Source organism: Polypterus senegalus, unplaced genomic scaffold (genome assembly GCF_016835505.1).
Source record: "Polypterus senegalus isolate Bchr_013 unplaced genomic scaffold, ASM1683550v1 scaffold_2419, whole genome shotgun sequence".
Lineage (NCBI taxonomy): Eukaryota > Metazoa > Chordata > Cladistia > Polypteriformes > Polypteridae > Polypterus > Polypterus senegalus.
Window position 1 is genome coordinate 1 of NW_024382301.1, and position 24,237 is coordinate 24,237.

Here is a 24,237-nt window from a genome sequence, read left to right on the forward strand (position 1 = left end):
TATTTGTTTGCCTGTTCCAAGTATGTCATTACTATCAATAAACTTAAAAAAGGCTGAACTAAACAAGAATTTAACTTCAACACATGCTACAAGTTCAAGTTAACTCTTTGCTACATTCTCAACTATGATTTGTTTATTGTGTTATTTAAAAAAAAAAACTCTCTACAGTAAATTTATTGGATAAAAAGAAGTAGCAGGCACAGCGCTACCATAAAATACTTAGACAACAGGTATTCTTGGTTTCCAGGTAAAATATCAGAGTTCAACTTAAGCAAGTATGAATATGTGCATGACTGTGTTCTATAATGAATTACCAATCTCTTGAAGGGTTGGTTCCTGCTTTACTTCCATTACTTCTAGTATAACCTCTGGCTTCCTGTGACCGTATACAGGATAAAGCATGATGAGAAGATAAAAAAGTTGAATAAAGTATTTTTTATTAAGATATTTAAATTACTAGCATTTACTTACCGATGGTCCAAGAATAAAAATTTCCACTCTAGACTGTGTCTTGAGGTGAATTCTTCATTAGGTTCTTCCACAGTGCACATTTCCTAATTATCATAAAATATGCAAGTACAAGAAATGTAATATATTATAATGAACAGAAACAACCAGAAAACCAAAATTTCCCAGTAAGATACAAGTTAATTTCAGGAGAGTGTAGACTATGTGTTTTAGCAAGAAAAAGCATCTGATAATGTGACATTCAGCAATAACAACAGTGTACATGTCTCAGTGAACACAAACCTTCAGAAAACCTTTGATTGGGATTGTTTTGGGAGTGTTCCTGATCTTCTTCCATGTGGTAAGATGAAGCTATTAGCTATTCAAAGTTAATATCACAAGTCGGACAATGGCTGTATTAGCTGGAAATGATAATTTACATTTCTGCTTCGTAATGTGTTTTGACTCTAAGCTAGATTACATAGTAACAATGACATGACTGAAGCTTTCTACTGACAAATACAAAGATTGCAAATTGCAATCTTAACAGTTATTATTAATTAAGAGCTCTTTTCTTCTTGTTCTTAAACATCAATGTCCACATATACATTTCCTTAGTGTAGCTTCTGTTCATAGACACTTCTTTGTAGCTGCATTACTAAAAATGGACTGAAATTCCCAGCAGCCTCAGGTGTATTGTGCTCTTTGGCAGCTTTAGCTGTTGCTGTGGAAAAACAAGATGATACGCTGGATTTTGTAAGAAATTGGCATGAACATTATCATCTTTTGTGTTTGCACCATTTTTATCATTGCAGCAAAACATTTGGATTACCATTATATACACCACGAGGATTACAGTTGTGATTAGAATTGTGTGCTGGTCCCCCACACAATCTTTATGTATCAAGGTAGAATGAAACTTTACATAACATTCAGAAGGTTGTTCACTTATTTCATTATTCACCATCATTTGCATTTCTCAACTGGAGTGCTTGGATTGTACCAAGAGTGCTAACTGTGGAATTGTTTTGTGCCTACGGTTTCTTTTGTATTTGAGTTAGTTAAGCAATTATTCCTGTTGGGGTTATTAAATTTCAGTAAAAAAAAAACCTATCAAAACCCTGGATCAAACAGTCAATGTTTACAGTGCATCATTGTAATGCAACAACTAGACACATTTTAGAAGGATAGAAATGAATAAAAATATTCAAGCAAAAATAAGTAAACTAAGTATAAATTAAAAATTCTGATTGAGAAAATTGATAGGATATAATATTATAGATGACAGACCATAAAAGATCATAAAATTATTTTTATGTTTTAAACAATATAAAGTGGTGAAATGCATTTTTATTTTTAAAATCTATGATCAATTTCAACATATTTTCCCCTTATAATCTCAAAATAATACAATTATGTTACTGTTCTACAGTACGTGTCTTTATTTAAAACCCATCCACGCAATGAACAATATTTTTCCTGCCTAGAACCAGATATTGTTGGTGTAGAGTCCACAAACCTATCTATGGAAAAACAAAGTTCAGAAAACATTTGAATTTCAATGCTCTTCAACAGATTAAATTTATATTAATTAGTGGACAGATCTGTACATGCATAAAATGTTATGGGTATTACACTGTTTGCATGGTGACATGAAGTACTTTTCATTATGAAAGGTGTGACAGATAAAAATTGAATCAATAATGAAATTACATTCATATATCAACAATTAATCAGCTACTATGGCTTTTGAAATACAGTGAACTAGAAGTATAACTTTTGTAAAAGATGCAACATATTTAAGCACAAAAACAAACACAGTAGTCAGGAGCACAATAATAAAACAAAAAACTGTAGCCAAGAAACAGATCTTGGAGAAGAAACTCATTTAATTAAAACTGTACCTGATTTGTATGAATTGTGCATGATTTCATTTAAGTCATTCTCAGTATTTTCACTCTATTTATATTATGGTCTGTTAGAATAACTTTTAAACTTAAAGATGAATCAGGCTTCATGTAAAAGCTATAGTGTAATTATTCAAAGTAATAAAACATGATACAGTCTATAAATACTTGTAAATGTTGTGCAGCACCTGTCACACATACACTAAAAAAATGTATCTTGTAGCGGTCAAAACCGCTATGATTCACATTTATAGTGATGTGTTAGATACAGATTGCATGTCAACCCGAACTTGCCTTTGAACCCCTTCCTGCAGTGCACACAGACTAGACAGATGGTAAAACTAATTTATACAAAAAGAGGGACCCAGAGAAACAGAGCAGAGAATCATGCAAATCATAAAAATTCAACAACATATATATTCTGATTATCGGGCCACCTCCAGACTGTGTAGGGTTTCTGCAGTCCACTGAGGCAATCTCTTTTCTTGCTTCGAAAAGCTCACACCTGTAACCTCCACCATAAAGCTTGGGCTCTGTATTCCTCTTCCTTTCCTGCTTTAACAGGCTTTTTAAAAACAGTACATCCATGTCCGTGTTCATGGCACCCTCCCAGAAATTGCTGCAACAGAACCATAACTCCACAAAGGTCGTCCCAATTGACATATACCCAATACACCCATCTTAGGCCTTACACTGTTATCTACTGTATATGTGCTCAGACAGGGACAGGGTTATCATTGGTAATAACACAACAGAGTGACAAAAGAAAAAACAAAAAATAAATTTATGTGGCAGTGCTACATTATTCCCTACCTCCAGCCTTTCTCAGAGCTTGTCCAAAGTTATGCCTAAGGTTAACCACCTTTACAGTATCTAAACTGCTCAAAAAAATTAAATGAACACTTTCAAAACACATCAGATTTCAATGGGAAAAAAATCATGCTGGATATCTATACTGATATGGATTGGGTAACGTGTTAGGAACGAAAGTTTGCCACATCATTTGATGGAAATGAAAATTATCAGCCTACAGAGGGCTGAATTCAAAGACACACCGAAAATCAAAGTGAAAAAATGATGAGGCAGGCTAATCCTTCTTTCCAAAACTTCTTTAAAGCAACTCAAAATCGTACTCAGTAGTTTGTATGGCCCCCGCATGCTTATATGCATCCTGATAACGTCGGGGCATGCTCCTAATGAGATCTCCTTCCAGATCTGAACCAAGGCATCACTGAGCTCCTGGACAGTCTGAGGAGCAACCTTTGCAGCTTCAGATGGACCGAAACATAATGTCCCAGAGGTGTTCTATTGGATTTAGGTCAGGCAAGTGTGGGGGCCAGTCAATGGTATCAATTCCTTCATCCTCCAGGAATTGCCTACATACTCTTGCCACATGGGGCCTGACATTGTCGTGCACCAGGAGGAACCCATGACCCACTGCACCAGCATAGGGTCTGACAATGGGTCCAAGGATTTCATCCTGATACCTAATGGCAGTCAAGGTGTCATTTTCTAGTCCATAGAGGTCTGTGCGTCCCTCCATGGATATGCCTCCCCAGACCATCACTGACCCACCCCCAAACCTGTCATGTTGAACGATGTTGCAGGCGCATGAAGTTCTCCATGCTTCTCCAGATCCTTTCACATCTGTCACATGTGCTCAGGGTAAACTGGCTCTCATCTGTGAAAGCACAGGGCGCCAGTGGTGGACCTGCCAATTCTGGTATTCTATGGCAAGCGAACTCCATGGTGCCAGGCAGTGAGAACAGGGCCCACTACAGGATGTAAAGCTCTCTGGCCACCCTCATGGAGTCTGTTTCTGATTGTTTGGTCAGAGACATTAACACCAGTGGCCAACTGAAGGTCATTTTGTAGAGCTCTGGCAGTGCTCATCATGTTCCTCCTTGCCCAAAGGAGCAGATATCAGTACTGTTGATGGGTTAAGGACCTTCTACGATCCTGTCCAGATCTCCTAGAGTAACTGGTTGTCTCTTGGAATCTCCTCCATGCCCTTAAGACTGTGCTGGGAGACACAGCAAACCTTCAGCCAATGGCATGTATTGATGTGCCATCCTGGAGAAGTTGGAATACCTAATCAGCCTCTGTAGGGTCCTGATATCGCCTCATGCTACCAGTAGTGACACTGACCATAGCCAATATGCAAAACTAGTGAAAATACAGTCTGAAAAGATGAGGAGGGGAAAAATGTCAGTGGCCTACACCTGTTAAACCATTCCTTTTTTGGGGGTTGTCATTTTTTTGAGCATTTGTTTTATATCTTGTTCCTCATCATTTTGTATGCCGTAATCATTTGGCCTGGGTTGCTTCAAAATTAAAGCTGGTTCTGTCCACTTAGGTACAAGCTTGGTTGAATACCTTTTAGTTGCATCAGAGAGATGGCGAGTCCTAACCCAAACCAGATCACCTGCCGAGTAGTGCACTTTATTTACTACAGTAGACATTGTAGTTTCTTGCAAGTCTGGTTGTTATCCTCACCAATCTCTTCTGAACATTCCTTGATGGATCCAAGGTGGTAAGTGCATGGTATTGGGGAGTGTCGGGTAAGGGAGGTGTTGTTAATAAACAATTGAATGGGCCCTTTAACAGTCACCCTGATGCTACCAAGGCAGGTCTTGCATCAGTAGCCTCAATCCTTGCCATATTAATGACAAATCACAGCTCTGGGATCCACTTGTCCCCATCTTGATGAAGGTCATCCACATAGGAGGCCAGCAAAGTCTAAAGTTTGGTTCACAATCTCTGTCAAATTGGTCTAAATATAATAGGCTATAGTCAGTTTTTGCTTTACACCCCAGATAGCACACAGCCTTTCCATTAGTTCACTGGTGAACTACTGACCTCTAGTCAGATACTATATACTTTGTCACCCTCAAACGGGTAAATATTTTATTCTTCAGGGTGGTGCAGATCTTCTGGGCTTTGGCGTTCGTTAGGGCAAATAGCTCCACCAATTTCAAAAAATAATCTTTGATGACCATTAAGACTGTCATCCTGGTGGAAGTAGAAGGTAAAGGTATCATCATGTCAACTTCCAACATCTCTACTGGTTCAGACACCACAGTTTTCATCATCTGATATGTCTGACACCTCTTCACAAGATCCTACACATCTTTCTGCACAGTGAGGCTACCATGCCACTTCCAGTACGTTTAATGAGTTTTCAACCTACCAAAGATGTCCACCAAATGGGCTATTATGATAATATTGGAGGAACACAGGGACATACTCTTCAGGGACCACAAGCTGGAGTTTAGACAAAAAAATTTCATAGATCAATATACGAGGTGAGACACAATAATAACCGGATTGGCAAAAAAAAATTTATAGATGAATCACAGCATTCTAAACATTGTCACCTTCTATATACTCCATCTCCCGATCTCTACACCGCTCCATACGCATCTTCCATTGATTGAAACAGTGCTAGAAGTCTTATTGCTTGAGGCTCTTCAACAAGCTTGCTGTTTCTGTCTTCACTTCATCCATTGAAGAAAAATGTGTTCCTTTCAGGTCACTTTTGATTTTCGGGAACAAGTAAAAATCACTGGGAGCTAAATCAGGCAAACAGAGAGGATGAACAAGGACAGGAATGTTTCTGTCAGTCAAAAACTGCTTTTCGGAAAAAGCATTGTGCTCAGGAGCATTATCTTGGTGAAGCACCCACTTCCTCTCGACATGGGCGTTGAAAGTCTTCCACATTTTCTTGTCCTTCCTTGAAAAGTTTGTGCCACTCAAAAACTTGTGTACGAGACAAACTGTTATCACCATACACTGTTTTTATCATTTCATAAATTTCTTTGGCCATTTTGTTCAATTTTGTGAAAAATTTGATGATGATTTGATGTTCGATTTTTTTCACTCGACATTATAGCAGCAACTTGTGTAGCGATTGTTGTGCAAATACTGACTGGGCTTTTCACAGGATATACCTAGCTGAGAGGATGTGTAGGAGGGGATATAGATTTATGATTCACGTTTGGCCGACCACCAGATGGTTTTACCTCATATTACCTCCTGCAGTTCCTGAAAGTGAATGCAGCCAGGCTCTTGTTTACTGAAGTCCTCCCTACACTTTTGGCATACTTGATACACATGTTGTACTTTAGTTAAGTCCTGTAAGCCCAGAAGCAAATGAGTCCACTAATTTTGGTCTGGAGCAATACATATAATACCTGTTGACTCAAGGATCCATGACAACACTTCTGGGAGCACATTGCTACATCCTTTTCAGTAGAACACCCTAAAGGTGAAACCCTGGAGACCCAGTACCCATCTAGTCAATCGGGAGGATGTCTTGGACTGATTAAATATCCTGGTCACAGTACTGTGATCTGTGTACACTTTAAGATCAATCCTTTCCAAAAAATTAAGCCATTTTTTTCACCACCCAGACCACCGCCAAACAATTCCTTCTTAGAGGTGGAATAGTTTACCTTGGCTCCTTCTTTTGAGATAGAACAGCACCAAGGCCAAGGTTGCTGACATCAGTCTGGACTTGAAAGGGCAGTATGGGGTCTGACTGAACCATGATGGGCAGAGATTGAAAAGCCGCTTTAAGTTGGTTGACCACATCCTGTCATTCAGCTGTCCATTTCCAGGATGCATCCTTTTTCTTTAGATGGTTAAGAGTAACAGCTATGTGAGGAATAAACTTATGATACCACCCCACCAATCCAAGGAACCGCTGCAGACTCCTAAGGTCCAAAGGCATGGGATAGTTCTGTAAGGCACTGGCCTTTTCTGGGTCCACTTCCAACTCCCTTTGCTGACACTATTTGGCTCAAGAAATGGATGTGAAGTTGAGTGAGGCGACATTTTATTTACATTTAGCATAAGGTGTATCAAGGTGTATTGGCTTCCCATGTTCACCACAGCATCCAGTATCCAACCCCTTAACTGTACAAAGACCACCCAGAGGGGTGGTAAAAAAGAAAAAACAGTGAGTCCAGCGTCTGCTGGGCTGCTCCTTTTTTTTAGAGGATATGGAAGATGGAGTCTCTCTTAGACTATAATGTACTTTGTTCCAGTAATCTTTGCAAGAAGCTCAGTCCTGCTCTTCAAGTGAGCCTACGTTTACTAGCCCGTCAACAGTAGTTACTACCCTCTCAGTCTCCCCTCTCGCAAGTGGCAAAGTATCTCCTCTTCCTGCATCTGAGGCTGCACTTCAAACACAAAGCCTGACAGTCGTAAGCAAAGTCCTGGATAGACTGATTGGGCTGTGGTACCATGAACAAGAGTTTATTCTCAGATTCTGTCTGCTGTTTTAAAGCTGTCCCAACCCCTGGTCATTTTCCCTCTTCCCTGTAGCACTGCATTAATCACCCCCAATAGTTCTATGCTCAGGGGAATTACTGATAACCAACTTCATAGAACAGGCTGAAGCATTTTTATGTCCCCTGTAGTACAGTATGTGGTATAGCGGGTCTGCGGCTACAACAAAATATGGCCAGATTTTAAATCCATAAAGCCGTGTCAGTCTCCATGGGCGCGACTGCACGGCTGAGGGGAGTTAATGAGGTAATTGGCGTGAGTCGCACCTGCAGCGTGTGATTAAGGAGATGCACCCACGGAGATGTATGTGTGTTTGTGTGTGTGTGTGTGTGTATAAATACGGGCCGCCACAAAGAGAGAGAGAGGATATATGAAAAATGTAAAAGAGAGATGAAAGAACAGGACGGATGATGGAAGTTAATACATGGTGAAGGTTAATCAGAGAGAGACAATCGGGCCACCTGTTTGGAGAAGGCAGCTCGAGCTGGGGCTCCCGAAAGGAGCACAAGCTAAGGTGCTCTAGGGACTGGTTTGCCCCACTGACCAAGCGTGTAGAGTGGGGCGAGTGAGACGTAAGACCTCCCAATGGATCCGAGGAGCGACTGAGGGAGCGTGAAGGAAGACAGGAGTTGTGCCAACCTCGGACGTTCTGGCTGCGCGGTGTGATGCCAGCCAAGACTGGGGTCGGCAGAAAGGAGTTTGTGCTGCAGAGGCTCCACCGGCAACACCTGTGATGGATGAACTGGGGAGACAGAAGGTGGTGGGCTGCGATCGGGTGAAGAGAGACTGAATTTTAACCTCTATTTTAACTGATTTATTTAATGTGGATTTTATCTCTACGTTTTACCGATTTTATGGATTTGATTTTTTTTAACACTGCATAATGGACACTTTTGGTTTTACTTTTGTTTTGGATTTTTTTTAATAAAAGCACCTGAGCATTTTACACCATCCCCTGGTGTCAATGAGATTTGTCCTCATTTGTCAGCTCATCTCAGTCATAACTATCATTGGTGTTGGTTCAACAGACTCACATGTAGGAAGAGGGAGTCTGTAGGGGACCAGCATCGTCGCACAGTATTCACCAAGCTTAGGAAAGTCCACTCAAATCACTGGCTTTGAGTGAGGCATGTAGCTGGGACAAATATGTGACTCCTACAGTGGGGTTGAATGTGCTTGAACAGTAAAAAAACAATTGCAAACTGTCACATATTTCACTACGGAGGTGCTCTTTCCACAGCTGATCTCACCTCTTCAAACCCTGTACATTACCCCACTGTAGTTCTCTTCTGATGTTACACACATTCCTTCATTTGTTCGTGCATTTCATTATGTGGGTTCTAATAGCATCCTCACAGGAAAGAGTGCTCTCAACCACAGACATTAGCCGCTGATCAAGAAAATCCAGGCAGCCGGCCAGTTCATTTAATAGCGGCATGCACCCATCGCTCTCTATTTCCTCCTGTCCTTGAGGGTCATCGAGGTAAATAGATCACAACAGGGTCGGCCGATCCCACCACGCTGAAGTTGCCCTGACCATAACGTGGCGGCAGTCTGCTACCATGTCTTGACCCAGCAAGTGAAACGGCTCCACGCTAGCCTGCCCTGGCTGTACTAAGGACATTCTTAATGGTGTAACAAGAAACAGGTTTAAGACAAAAATAGGTTATGACTGCTGATCCTCAGAGTGGACACCACTCTGTGGCAATTGAAACCGCTAAGATTCACCACGTTTATAGCGATGTGTTAGATATGGATTGCATGTCAACCCCAAATTGTCTTCAGACCCCTTCCTGTGGTGCAGGCAGATTACATAGATGGTAAAATTAATTTATACAAAAAAGGGACCCCAAGAAAAGGAGTGGAGAATCAAGATATAATAAATCAACTACAAACTAACTCAATAACAATATTCCAATTCCGTAACCATACCTTTCCCAACATATACAGTAGACAAATAACACTAAAAAACATGAACACAAAATAACTCACAATATTCACCCAGTTTTGTCATTTTGTAAAATAAAACATCCATGATGTTTCCAAGTCTTTAGATGTGCTATCCCAGAATAAAAGATTTTAATTTGCTAACTCAATCTCGATCCTCTTAACTCTGTCTACTTCTTTTGGTATAAGTTTTCAAGTTGGCCACTTTGAATAGCTCATGCTTGTAACCTCTGCCATAAAGCTCAGGCTCAGTTTTCCTCTTCCTATTCTGCCTTTTCTTGCTCTTTTTTTTATTTTGGAACAGTACATCTGTCTCCATTTCCATAGCACCCTCCTGGAAATCTCTGCAACAGACCCATACCTCACAAAGGTCCTCATTATTGATGTAAACCCAATACTTCCATCTTAGACGTTGCTTACTTTTCTATATGTGCTCAGACGGTGATAGGATTCATACATAGCTACCCTTATATTCAAGCAAGCCCACAAAATATTCTGTTCTACATACTGGAATAAGTTCTCCAGTCATTGTTTCATTAATTTTACTCAGACACCCTTAACGTTAGTCTTGGTGAAGCCAGACCTTTGGAAACAGCCACAAGTGAATCTTGCTTAAAACTGGGTGGGCACAATTAGACAGCTAACTGAGCATCACGTTTCTAAACCAATCCAACACCCCATAAAGGAGATGCTCATCTTGGGGATGGTACTTTGGAATGGTAAACAGCAGTGGTGCTTTAGTTTACCTAGTCCAACAGAGACATTCAAACACATCAGTGGACAAGTGGCAAATGTGAATGATACCTCATCATAGGTACTTTGTGTGCTTTCTGTTGTTTAGTTACAAAGATAGTGTAGAAGTCAATGCAAGGATGAAAGAATTTACAGCTATATTAATGAAAATATGAACAGCAAAATATGCATTTGAAGTAAACAATGTGTTGCACACTGTCAAAAGGATTTCCGTAAAAAGAACTGATATTGAAGAACCACAGGAGATGCACATTTCGGTCCTCATAAAACCTGAATCATCAAATCTACTTGTCACTAAAGAATGGACAAGGCTGCATCTGACTGCATGCCTAAACAAAGAAAAATTCAGCCCAGAGATTATGTTGTACAAAAAATTAAATAAACTAATCATAATGAATGTACCTGTGCAATGACAGTAAAATGTGTCACTCATGTGGCTGGAGCTAATGTAGAGGCACACATTTCAGTGGGCTGTTGGGTAGCAGTTGATAACAGGCTTTGGGTATGGATAGATACATATATATGCTCTGTGCTTAGAGCTAAAGCACCTCAACCCAGACAGTGATAATGAAAGGAATAAATGTACCCTTACTGACTACTGTTTGCTGAAGATATTGGATCTACTGACCTGGACCATGTTATTGCGAGAGTATTTCACCCACACCGAAAAAAAGGAAGTACACAACAATATTATGATTTATAAACAATTTAACTTACAAATAAGATTTACAAAATTTGTTTGTAGTTTGACAACACAATTAGGTTACCCAGATTAGAGCTGCTGATCAACGGTGCATATTGTATATATGTCTGTTACTCATTCCTACTAAAGAGTACAAGTATTATAATAATTGTGAACCGTTATTAACACTCTTGCTGCTTCTTTCACTAGTATCCTACTGTGATATTTGGAGCCATTGCTCTACTTCCACAGTTTTCCTACTCTAGGGAAGTCACTAGAGATGCATGGAGCCTTGGAAACAAAAGATGAAAAAATTTTGTCATCATATGGCCTTCCAAAGACAAACTGTATACTGTAGAATGTCCAAGAGGGGGTGGGCAACAGTAGGCTCTGGTCTGAAGAACCATGAACCACTGTGACTGTGTCCAAGCTTTTGGCTTTGCTTTATAATTGACTGTGGACGTCCCAGAGATTATTTTCACCAAAGATGCTGCAGAGTGGAGCTTTTATCTTCCTCTCCTCTGTTGTCAAATGGCCATATATTGTCAGGATCTATTTATGTTAATAGGTTTAGAACTGCTCTGGTGTCCTGGGCACTGTATTTGTGACTGATCTTGCATGCTCTGGATGTAACTGCATAGATTTATCTTGGGTGTACTCTTGTCATATTAGACCTCACAAAAGTGTATACAAGATTAATTGCTTTATCTAAATTGGCTCAGTTTATAAGCATTTGTGTGTGAGTGTATTATGATGAACTACCTATCCTTTCAAAGACTGATTCCAGCCTTTCACCTGAGCTGCAGGAATAGGGTAGTGTGGTTTATAGTGGATGCATGGACGGATATTATTTCACTGCAAAAACACTGCTAAGCAAAAACATATACTGTACATGTGAATAAAGAAGAATTGATCCAAGTTTTTAATGCAGAGAGCAAAAAACAAACTAATACCTTACCTTAATAAACTGAGGTTTGGCTAGCCTAACAGTGGCTATAAAGCAGACTCTGTCTTCAAATGAAGGCCTTAATGACCTTTGTATAACTCCTTCAAAACCATTCCGTGTTGAAGTAGGCACTAAGCAAATAAATTATTAAAACAAACAAATAAGAAAAATACACTTTAACGTGCACTGATGATTATTGGAATCATAATGTGAAATAAAATTGCCAAAACTAGAAAAAGCAGGCAACGCTTCACTTTGTAACACATAATGAATAAAATTAATTCTTAAAATGTACACTACCATATTAATATAGTGCTTTATAGAAAATACTCTGTCAATCACAATAGTCTATACATTTAGCCTATATATATTTTCATTTTATCAACTTTAAAACATACTGATGTGGTTAATATATTGGACTAGCTCTTAGATCAAATGAGTTTTACATTCACTTAATGAAGAGCTTAGATGTAATGATATCAGAAAACAAAAGACTATGGGCACATCAGTTAAGAATATGTGAGACATTATTACAATATATGTTATATTTTTATATTTTAATAAGTTTAAAAGATCATTACTATCACATGTACAGAGTACAGTATATTATATTTAGTATGTTCCTTTTTGCTGGCCAAGAAAGTTCCAGTTCCAGTTAAATGGAGCCTGAGAAACAAGCAGGGCCATCTTTTTAATGCTATGTTAACTCAGCAGAACATAAGGAATAAACAGCAAGATAAGTTTTGGTTACTGAAACACATACCGTTATTGAGTGATTTGAAATTTCCTATAAACTTAACATATTCATAAACTGGAGGTTCCTTGGGATCAATTGTTCCTCTTAGCATATGGCAACAAAATTCTAGTTGATTTTTAGCTGCATATGAACAAAGAAAATAAGTTAATTTAGATTAAAATATCTGACTTTTGAATGCTAAGAAAGAAAAAAAAGTAAGAGGACAACTCACATAAACCTACAAGTGTGGCATTTAATAATTTTGGTCCAGAATGACTTTAATTTGGTGCAGGCCCAAAACATGTGACTCAATGAGGATGGAGCTCGATTGCAACGTTCGCAGGTTGGATCCTGCCCTGGAAACATTTTGGACAATTTTAAACGAGACAGATGTGCTCGATAAAAGATTTTAAGTTGAATAATTGAATGCTTTGTGCATATGTTGCTAGAGAGAGAATTCTATGCATGACTACCTTCCACTCCTTTTCTGAAATGTTGAGTAAGAGATCATTTTCCAACTGTACTCTGGAATCTTTGAAAGGAAGACTGATCAATATTTTTTCCGGAATAGAAATAGGTGGGAAGTGAGGAAAATTGGGCAGATTTTGTTTAGCAAAGTTTCTAATTTGGAGGTAGTGAAAGAATTGTGTTGATGGAAAGTTAAATTTGAAGTGTAATTGTTTGTAGGATACAAAGATGTTGTCTATGTACAGATCTCTAAGTGATTTAATCCCAAATGTTTTCCAAACAATAAAAACTGCATACATTTGAGAGGGTGGAAAAAGGTGGTTATCGTGCAGAGGTCTTGAAGTACTTTATACATTGGTCCCATATTCTCAGTGAATGAAGCACAAATGGCTTGTTAATATATTGACAATAAGTCGTATTTACTGGGGTGCAAAGCAAGGTATATAAAGAAGTACTGCAGAATTTTATTTTTTATTGTGGACCAAGCCTGTGTGTGTGCATCTATTTGTGTCAATGTCCAGGTTTTTATAGCTTGTATATTTGCCTCCCAGTAATAAAATTGAAAGGTAAGTAGAGCCATGCCATCTTCTGCCTTAGGTCTTTGTAGGTTCGCCCTTTGGATGCGTGGATACAGGTAAAATTCCGTTACAATGAACTGCCAGGGACCTAAAAAATATTTTGCTGTAATGAAAATTTCATAGTAATGAGATTCTGTATTTGTCACTATAGTTTGCAATCTTTTCAATAGCTTCTTTCATGTTAATTTTAATCTCTTCCCGTCTACAAGTTATGTTTTCAAAAATTTTTCTCAGTATTTCCTTGTGATAATACACTTTCAGGGTGTGAATGTGCCCAAATCCAATGGCTGAAGCACTGCTGTGCAATTGGGTGGGAGGAATTCAATGCGAACATTACCTAAATGTGGAAGCATGTTGTGGGCAGCACAGTTATCAGTCAGAAGCTGAATCATCCTTTTATTCTTCTTCATATTGTGAGGCTCCTGAACTCTTTTGGGATCCCCCCCCCTCCCCACCCAATGAGAACGACACACTGAAGTGTGTCCCAAAGCATGATTGCCGCAACCATGGAAGACTGTCTGTTGCCGGGGTAGGGCAACAGCAAGCTCACAGTGCTGCAGTGAAGCACCATAGAAGCAAATCATAAAAGATCGGGGTTGCTCTATAAGTCCCTGTCTAAGTAAGTGATATTTTCTGTTCAAGTCCTTCTCCAATAATGCCATTTATCTCATATGCATTTCCAAAGTGAACTTCAAGTCGCTCAATGGCAATTGCAAATAGCAGTGGTGGGAGGGGGCATCCTTGTCTAGTTTGAAGTAATCTGAAATTAAATTACATTTTTTATAACACTCAGCAGTTCAATTCCTATGCACTAAGAATATCTAGTTGTTGTATCTGTAATGCATAAAAAACTCATTAGGTTGTGTCTTGTCTTCTTTAAACTGAGTAGAATATGAAGACTAATAGTAGTCTCTAAATGTGTGTCTGTGTTGGTAATTACTGGTACAGTAATCCCTCGCTATATCGCGCTTCGATTTCGCGGCTTCACTCTATCGCAGATTTTAAATGTAAGCACATCTAAATATATATCACGGATTTTTCGCTGGTTCATGGATTTCTGGACAATGGGTCTTTTAATTTAGGTTACATGCTTCCTCAGTTTGTTTCCCCAGTTGATTTCATACAAGGGACGCTATTGGCGGATGGCTTAGAAGCTACCCAATCAGAGCATGTATTACATATTAACTAAAACTCCTCAATCATATACGATGTGCTTCCCCAGATTGTTTGCTTTTTTCGGTCTTTCTCTGACATTCTCTGTGCCTGACAGAGGGGGTGTGAGCAGAGGGGCTGTTTGCCTAGAAGATATGGACGCTACTCTAAGAAATGCCGCTTTATCGCGGTGGCCCAAAAACACGTACTGATTTTTTGATTGTTTGCTTTACTTTCGCTCTCTCTCTCTGACGTTCTCTGTTCCTGACGGAGGGGGTGTAAGCAGAGGGGCTGTTTGCACAGAGGCTGTTTGTTTACAAGATACGGAGGCTACTCTAAAAAATGCTGAAAGACTACCTTCACATTGCTCCCTTCTTTGCGGCTGCTTTATCGCGGTGCTTATACTTAAAAGCCCAACAGCACGTATTGATTTTTTGATTGTTTGTTTTTCTGTCACTCTCTCTCTATCTCTCTGACATTCTCTGCTCCTGACGGCGCTCGTTTGAAGAGAAGATATGATTGCATTCTTTTAATTGTGAGAAAGAACTGTCATCTCTGTCTTGTCATGGAGCACAGTTTAAACTTTTGACTAAAGGGTGTTATTTCATGTCTAGAGGGCTCTAATAATGTTAACAGGGTGGGAGAGTTTATAAGGGCTTAAAATATATAAAAATAACCATACAAACGTATGGTTTCTACTTCATGATTTTCACCTATCGCGGGGGGGTCTGGAACGCAACCCCCGCAATCGAGGAGGGATTACTGTATATATATATATATACTGTGTATATATATATATACACACATTATATATGTATTCCACCCGACATCCACTGCTGACTGGAGGGAGACGGCCCCTTATATGGGAACCCGGATGGGCTCCAGCTGCTTCCCGGCAATCAGTTCGAGCCACACCCCAGTGTGGCGGAAGTGCCGGCTGCGTACCCAGTAGCCGTCCGGGTGTCTTCTGTCGTCTTCCCCCTAGCACTTCCTGGTGTGGCGGAAGTGCTGGGCTCCAGGGATATGCAGGCATTGGGGTGCCGCCTGGCGGTGGCCACGGGTCCCTACAGGGCTGGGCTTCCAAGCCCTTTACCCAAGGCCCCCTACATAACCAGGACGGACGCCCCCTCGCGGTCTGGAGGAGCCCGGCCGGGGACCACTCAATTCATTTGCATTGAGACTAGTGCCGTAATTATACATCCTGTTTCCTTCTCGGCTATTTTTTTTTTTTTTTGCACGTTTTTATTCCAATTATACAGTATATGTGTATGTGTATGTGTATATATATATATATATATATATATATATATATATATATATATATATATATATATATATATATACACATACACATATACACACACACACATACTGTATAATTGGAATTAAAACGTTCAAAAAAAAAAAAAAAAATAGCCGAGAAGGAAACAGGATGTATAATTACGGCACTAGTCTCAATGCAAATGAATCAAACAGCAGGTAAGATCTTCTTTGCCTTGCCAGGACATGATGCGACTCACGATCGTATTTCAAAAAGAGTCGGGATCAATTTTCTTAGCTCTTTTTCTGCTTCCCTGGAGAACTTAAAATGTAGAACTTGCCTTGAATGTCCACTTTCAGTTTACCAGGATACAAGAGGCTGTATCTGATCTCGGCTTTCCGTAAGCTCTGTTTAATTCTGTAAAATGCATTATGTTCAGCAGCTGTTGAAGGTGAGAAATCAGAGAAAATACGAATGCAGTTATTTTCAAATATAATCTCTTGTCCCTGTCTGAGAATTAAGATTATATTTAATTTATATTTAATAGGGCTTCTTGGTTTTGAGGCAATCGAATCCAGATATGTGGTAAGCTGCTGAAACCTTGGTGTCTGATTTGAAGTCCTCTCCAATTATTTTAGACAATAGTTCAGCTATTAATTTCACTGGGTTTGGACTTTTACAATTTTCATGGAGACCTTCAATTCTGATATTATTCCTTCTGTAACCATTTTCCAGTGCAGCTAGTCTGTCTCCAATCACTTTGCATTTGGAATTTGTAGCCATTGCCATTTCCTTCAGTGGTAGATGCCAGTTATTCATTTATTTTAATAAGAGTTGTGAAGATTTGTTTAACATCTTCAAACCAATTTTCCGGTATTTTTACCTTGATTTTTCCATTAATTTTTTCTAGCATACCTTTAAAGGTTGCTTCAAAGCGATTACTTAAACATTTCTCCTGGTTTTTAATATCCTGAAGCAGCTTCTCATTTATCTTGTGTATGTCCTTTATATTTTTCCTTATATCATTTGTATCCTTATTTATATTATGCTTCAGCTCCTTTATGTCCCCCCGAGAGCGGCGATCATTGCAGTGATTGCTACCTTCAGCTCAGACTGCTTGTTTTGGTCTTCTCTGTGCTCTGTGGGTCGAGTAGCAAGCCTGGTTGGACTCGGTGCTGCTGCTTCGTAGGGGCTAGTTGACGGTGTGGAAAGTAAGGCCATTTTCAGTTTCAATGAACCTTCTGGAATTGGCGCGTACTCCTGGCCCGAATCACTTGCACATTTGCTCTTGGTTGGAAATGATGCAGCAGCGGATGCAGCAGCGTCAGGTCCCGGGTGATCTGTGCTTTCGCCTATCTGTTCCAGGTCAGTCTCTGGAAGGCCATACCTTGAACTTGAGGCCTATTTAGGCTTGGATGAAGTTTTAGCTGTCTTTTCTGTTTCTTTCTGAGCCTTTCCTCTGCCACTCATGTTTATACAGTATATACTTTCAAATACTGTAATTAAAGCCCCTTGGGCTGAGTAAATACAGGATACCTCGGGATAATATAAAACAGAAGAAAAAAAAAGGGAAAAATAACACCTCTGGTAACAGGGTTCCATCTCAGACGTCCATGTCTGAGGAAAAAAAAAAAAAAAACACCTGAGAGAAAGAGGAGGGCCAACAGCATGGACAAAAATTAAAAGAAAAAACATATTTGATCCTGCAATGCTTCAATATTTAAAAAAAGTTTTAAACAGGTCCTCTAAGTAAGAATTTGATTTTCTCCCAAATAGAACAGAACAGGAGTTATCCACTGACTTATAAAATGTCAAAATCTTCTATTTGATCAAGATAAGTCTATGTGCTAGTAGTGTGTTATATGCAATTACAATGAATTTGTCCTTCTTCACTTTAAACCCATCTGGGAATACACCAAACACAGCTGTTAATGGGTATGGAGTGATTGTGACACTAAGGCTGTCTGATTGGCATTCAAAGATTTTTGTCCAAAATAATGTTAATTTGGTGCACTTCTAAAACACGTGGCCTAGTCCGGCTCAAGCTAGATTACAACATTCACAGGTTGGATCTTGCCCTTGATACGTTCTGGACAATTTTACATGAGATAAATGTGATTGATGAAAGATTTTAAGTTGAATTATTGAATGGTTTGCATATATGGAACTGGAGTTCATTTCATGCATAGCTGTTTTCCAATCTTATCTGAGATATTAAGTGAAAGATCCTTTTCCTACCGTACCTTAGGATCTTGGAAAAGATGAGCCTTTAAGATGCTTTTATATATTTTTGAGATGCTATCTGGGTCTTCAAGGCAGATCAATATTTCTATTGGAATAGAAATGGGTGGGAAGTGTGGAAAATTGGGTAGGTTCCTTTTGGCAAAATCTCTGATTTGAAAGTAGTGGAAAAATTGTGTTGCTGGAAAGTTACATTTCAAGTGTAACTGTTCATATGATGCAAAAACAATATCTATATACAGCTAAGAGTTTTACTCCCATTCGTTTTCCAAAGATTAAATACTGGGTAGGTTTGAGAGGGTTGAAAAATGTAATTATCAGAGAGGTGTAACAGATAAAAACTTTTCCATATTCTGAGTGACTGATAAACACTTGGGTTATTGGTATATTGACAATAATTTATATTTACTGGGGCACAAAGCAGGGCATATAAAGAAGTAAAGGAAGATTTTATTCCTGATTAATAAAGTATCTATCTATTTATCTATCTATCTATTGCAGACCGGGTTTATGTATATTAATCACCTGGTCTCAATTCCAAGATCTTTATAGTTCGCTTATTAGCCGTCTAATAATAAAATTGGTAGTAGTGCCATGCTACTTTCTGCTTTAGGTCATTTTTGAGTAGACTTTTGAGTGTCTGGATGTTTCAAGTTCCAGATAATTGAGATTATAATTTCTTAAAGAAAGATTTATTTATGTATATAGTATATAGGAATGCTCCGAAATAGAAAAAGAAGATGGGAAGGATGTTCATCTTGCCTTTATTGATTCTCCCTGTTAATGTGAGATGGAGGGTAGACTATCTGTTCACATCTTATTTCATTTGTTTTCCATTCTGACAGCAAAGTCAGAGGCTAAGGATCTGCGCTGGTATCCTGAAGGATGCCGGTTCGAATTCCTGTCACTGCTAAACGAGATCCTACTCTGCTGGGCCCTTGAGCAAGGCTCTTAACCTGCAATTGCTCCAGGGGTGCTGTACAATGGCTGACCCTGCACTCTGACCCCAAGGGGTATGCAAAAACTAACAAATTCCTAATACAAGAAATTGTATAAGGCGAAATAAAGAACAAAAACTTATGTTGAAAAAAAGATTTTCATATTGATGTTTACCCCTAGATATTTAAACTGTTCTGATAAAATAAACCAATAGATATCCAGTCCAGTATTATGTGTTATAGAGTTCACTGGAAAAAGCACACTTTTATTCAAACTGATTTTGAGTACAGTTATATTTTGAAATTCTGCTAGTATATTAAGGACTGCTGGTAAAGATGTTTGTGGGTCTGATATATAAAGTACAATATCATCTATGTATAATGATATTTTCTGTTCAAGCTCTTCTTCGATAGTCCCCACTCTAATGCATTTTGAAAGTGAATGAGCATTGGCAAAATGGTGATTGCAAAAAACAATAGTGATAGAAGGCACCCTTGTCAAGTACCACGTTCTAGTTTGAAGTAGTTTGAGATCATGTTGTTAATGCAAACAGAGGTTTCTAGACTGATTTTAAGTAGTTTTATCTATGCACCTATATTTGGGCCAAACCCATACTGGTGCAATGTGGTGGATAGATGGTCTCAATCAACTCTGGCTTTTTCAGCGTCTAAAGATAATATGATCTCTGATGAGTTAGACATTAGATTTAGTACGTTACATTACACAGATGCCAAAGGATTGAAGCGAGGTGTCTGTATTTAAAATCCGGTATAGTCTTGTGATAATAAAGACAGAAGCACTTTCTCAATCGTTCTAGCTAGAACTTTAGAGAGTATATTAAAATCATAATTCAGAAGTGAAATTGGTCTGTATGATAAACATTGTAATAAGTCCTTATTTTTCTTTAAAAAGATGATGATTAAGGTTGGCGAAAAGTATGAGGTAGAATTTTGTTGTCTTTAGCTTATATTAATGGTACTAATAATAGTGGAGCTAACTTAGTTGAAATTTTTTTTATAATATTCCACTGGGTAACATCAGGGCCTGCAGCTTTCCTACTTTGGAATGAGTTGATAATATCCAGTCTGCTCTAACAGTATCTAGCTGTGGTATTTGTATTACATCAAAAACTCCTTAGTTTGTGTCTTGTCTTCTTTAAACTGAGTAGAATACAAGTATTTATAGTACTCCCTAAATGTGTGGGTTATATTTTTATGTTGAATAATTGTATTTCTATCTGCACTGGTAATTTCTGTTTATTGTACTGCAAGCTTCATACTTGTGGATTTGTTGAGCCAAGACCTTCTTAGAGTTATTAGCCTTCTCTCCATGTTCATAATAATAATGCCACAATTTAAAGGTGAGCTGTTCAATTTCTTTTATTGTCAAGAGGTTAAATTCAGATTGTAGAACCTGTCTTTTCCCATAAAGTGCCTCATTCAGAGATTTGGTGTATTCTTGATCTGTTCGCTGATTAACTCTTACACCTTCTTGGTCTCCAATTTATTTTTATTGGAAAGATATGAAATAATCTGTTCTCTTAAAAACACCTTCGGAGTCCTTCATAGACTACTGAGGATGCATTTGTTTCTAAAAAATAATCAATTTGTTTGGAGGTGAATTCTGTAAAGTTCACATCTGGAAATGACAGGGGGTTAAAACACCAGCTATGAAATTAGCGAGTTGATCATAGTTATTCAAGCTTCAAGATCAGATTGTCATGATCATAGATAATAATAGCATCATACTTACAAGATCTGATAGTGGTTAATAAATTATTATCAATAAAAAAATAATCAATTCTTGAATATCTATGTTGTACTGATGAGAAGAAGGAATATTCTTTTGAGTTTGGATTTAAGAATCTACAAAGGATCTGATAAGTTATGATCCACTACAAACTGAGTGACTGTCCAAGCTGCTTTTTTTGCCGCACCCTAGTCTGGCCGTTTTGGACAGTTTAGCTCATGTATAGATTTAATGCTTTTGTGGTTGAAGGAATCATGCCATGGGATTTTTTGGATTACAAAAAGTGTGCCACTGCAGAAAAACTGTTAGAAAACACTGCTCTACCTACACCTTTGCTCCTGGCATGCTATAAAAGGATCTCAGTAGCTGCTGTCTCACTTAAAACTGACACCGTGCATTATTCAGATGGTTATGTTGCATTCTTTGCATAAATTAAAGAAGATACTGCAAACTTGAACAAGGTTATGGATAATTATTACACTTCTATTTTGCAGAATTTTGTCATTATATTTGGAAAGTCAGCACTGTAGGCTACCTGGCAGACTGGTGAGTTAAATATAGAGGTACAAATTTTTTTTGGTTTTAGTGCCAAAAAAATGTGTTTAAAAAATAAATAAATAAATAAATAAAAATCCCTTGTTGCCAGCCCAGTATGTGACATTATTTTCTAACATGTTAAACAGGCCACATTAATCACAAAAAAATAACATGTTAACTTTCCCAAGCCTAATATATATGTATACAGAGAAAAAAATGCACATTTTATTGAACATTAAGTAAAAACAAGAAACAGTCACAAGAAAAAATGATCAAATAATAATGTAAGAAAATTGATAAAACCAAAAAATACAACATATGACACTCTGAATGAAGCTACCATGTACAGTAAACATTTGGCCTCTCAAAAAAATGACATTGAAAGCCACAATATTCAAACAGAAAAGTTAGTATTACCATAATATCAGACAACTCTCATTAGTTAGTATATACTGTATATTACTTTTATATACTCACTTTTTAGGTATTCTGGAGTTAGAGTCTCTCCTTCAAGCATTTGAGAAGAGAGTACTTTGTATACCTCTGACTGCTCCCCAACTGGTAGAAAATTTAACAAATTCTGATCCAAGAGGTCGGACTAAAAAAAAACAAAAGATAACATTTTATTTGTTATTAACATATATTATTGTTTGCAGGATGTTATACAGTAAGCAGTTTACCAACTATTCAATTTTGCTTCAGCCAACCAGCACTCTCTATGTGTCATTTTGTAGGCTTTGTTGCCAGAACTCTACTCCTGTGGTATCTGATGTCACTGCTGTGATGCTTTAAATACCAAAGTAACAGAACATTTACAATTAATGATTTGGATAAACTAAATCCCTTTGTATGTGTGTCTTACTGTGATTCTGGTTTAAAAAATTTTACCATCCCTTTACTACCTTCATTTCTGACCAACATTTTGATTTTTGGTGAAAAATTACATGTTTTATTTTAAAACCTATTTCCAAGTTTGATTCATATCCTCATCCCATGTGTTCATGCTTGAGCTGCATGTTCAACGTCAGTACATCAGCAACAGCCCGTTATGCATGCTTTTCAGCAGCTTGCACTTCTCAAGAAACTACTAAAGGCAAAAAAATAAATTGATTCCATAACTAGTGGCACCACAGCCAGGCTATGAGTGGGTTGCTGCACAGGAAAACAACATCAAAAAGATAAGCAACTAGATCTGCTGCTGGCTGAATGAGACCTTTAGCAAAGTTATAGAGGTGGCGGCTTTGATTCCAGTCACTATGTTCATGTCTCACCTCTGCCATCGCATGGAAGACAACTAGAGAGAGTGGGAGCATCTCCCCAAGAGATTCCTTACCAGTGACAGCTACACATATAAGAAAAGCCTTTAAGGAGAAACTGCTTCAATCTACAGAATATGCTAGTCTGGGGAATACAATTAATGTTGCAATGGGACAAAGTAGCAATAACAACACTGCCATATTTAGAAAAGAAAGTGAATGCATTTTTTAAAGTCCAGCTAAAGCACACACTTGAAAAACAAATCTGTTTACAAACTTAATAAATTGTGGTCCACCGAAGCAGCCATTTAACTTGCAAAAGATTAAACAATCTGCAAAGAGTATCAGGTGAAAAATCTATAGTACTATCTGTCAAGTACTCGGCTGGATGCATCTAAAAAAATCAAAATGGTAATTGCAGTAAAAGGTACTTTTGCAATGCTTAAATGCTGGATTTTAATTAGATATACTTTATTCTTTAGTCAAAATACTGGGATTAATATTTTTCATACAACACTCTTAAATCCACTTAATCCAAATCAAGACTGTAAGGGACAATGCCTATCCAGGCAACAATAAGAAAGAAACCAGTCCTGGACAGTGTGCCAGTTCATCACAGGTGTCACTCACACTCAGTTTTTCATAAACTTTTAATCTGTTAAAATTGTTTACAGTATTAAGATCATCATGGGAGAAATGTTAATTTAAATATGGTATAAAAAATTTTAATATTTAAAAATTCATAATTACAGAGACTGAAATTACATTTTTGAACAACATTTTTCAGCCGTTATTCTATATTACTTACTGTTATTTTAAGGCAAGTACTGGCACTGCACATTTTGCATTTCGGTTTCACCAAGAAAGAGAGAAACACATAAATACAGTATAACATAAGAAATGATGTTCACTATGGCGTTTATTAAAAAAAAATAAAGATAATTTTTAAACTTACAGGTAAATGTTCAAGTAAGGAAGTAACACTTTCTGAAACATATATTATATTCCCATCCGTCATTATTGCTAGAAAGAATCCATCTAGTGCCTGAAATGGGAAAATAATTTTAAAATTATATGAAAAGCAATTTGGTACAACTGCAAAATGTAAATATACATTAATGTATTCATTTCAAAGATTCACAGACAATAAGAAATGTTGTGCTATCTTTACAAAAATAATTTCAGGTTATTTGTATAATCAATTCAGATATTACAGTTTCCATTCCACATTACCCACATAACTGTGGCGGCTAACTTTAAGAGTTTTTTTTTTCCATGTTATCAATATGCACACCATATAAACAGGAGTACATAATCTGAAATTAACTTAAAACATAAATGATTAC

General features: G+C 37.9%; 1 protein-coding gene across 1 annotated transcript; it reads right to left on the reverse strand.

Moving 5' to 3' along the window:
* Positions 1-314: 314 nt before the first annotated feature.
* On the reverse strand, positions 315-23,936 carry LOC120521036 (circadian locomoter output cycles protein kaput-like; the record flags this gene model as incomplete). Its single annotated transcript, XM_039742933.1, has 6 exons — positions 315-376; positions 472-554; positions 11,987-12,105; positions 12,738-12,851; positions 22,113-22,233; positions 23,847-23,936. Coding segments are annotated over 6 exons (589 nt in total), but the record flags the coding sequence as incomplete, so codon positions are not given.
* Between the last annotated feature and the right edge of the window lie 301 nt (positions 23,937-24,237).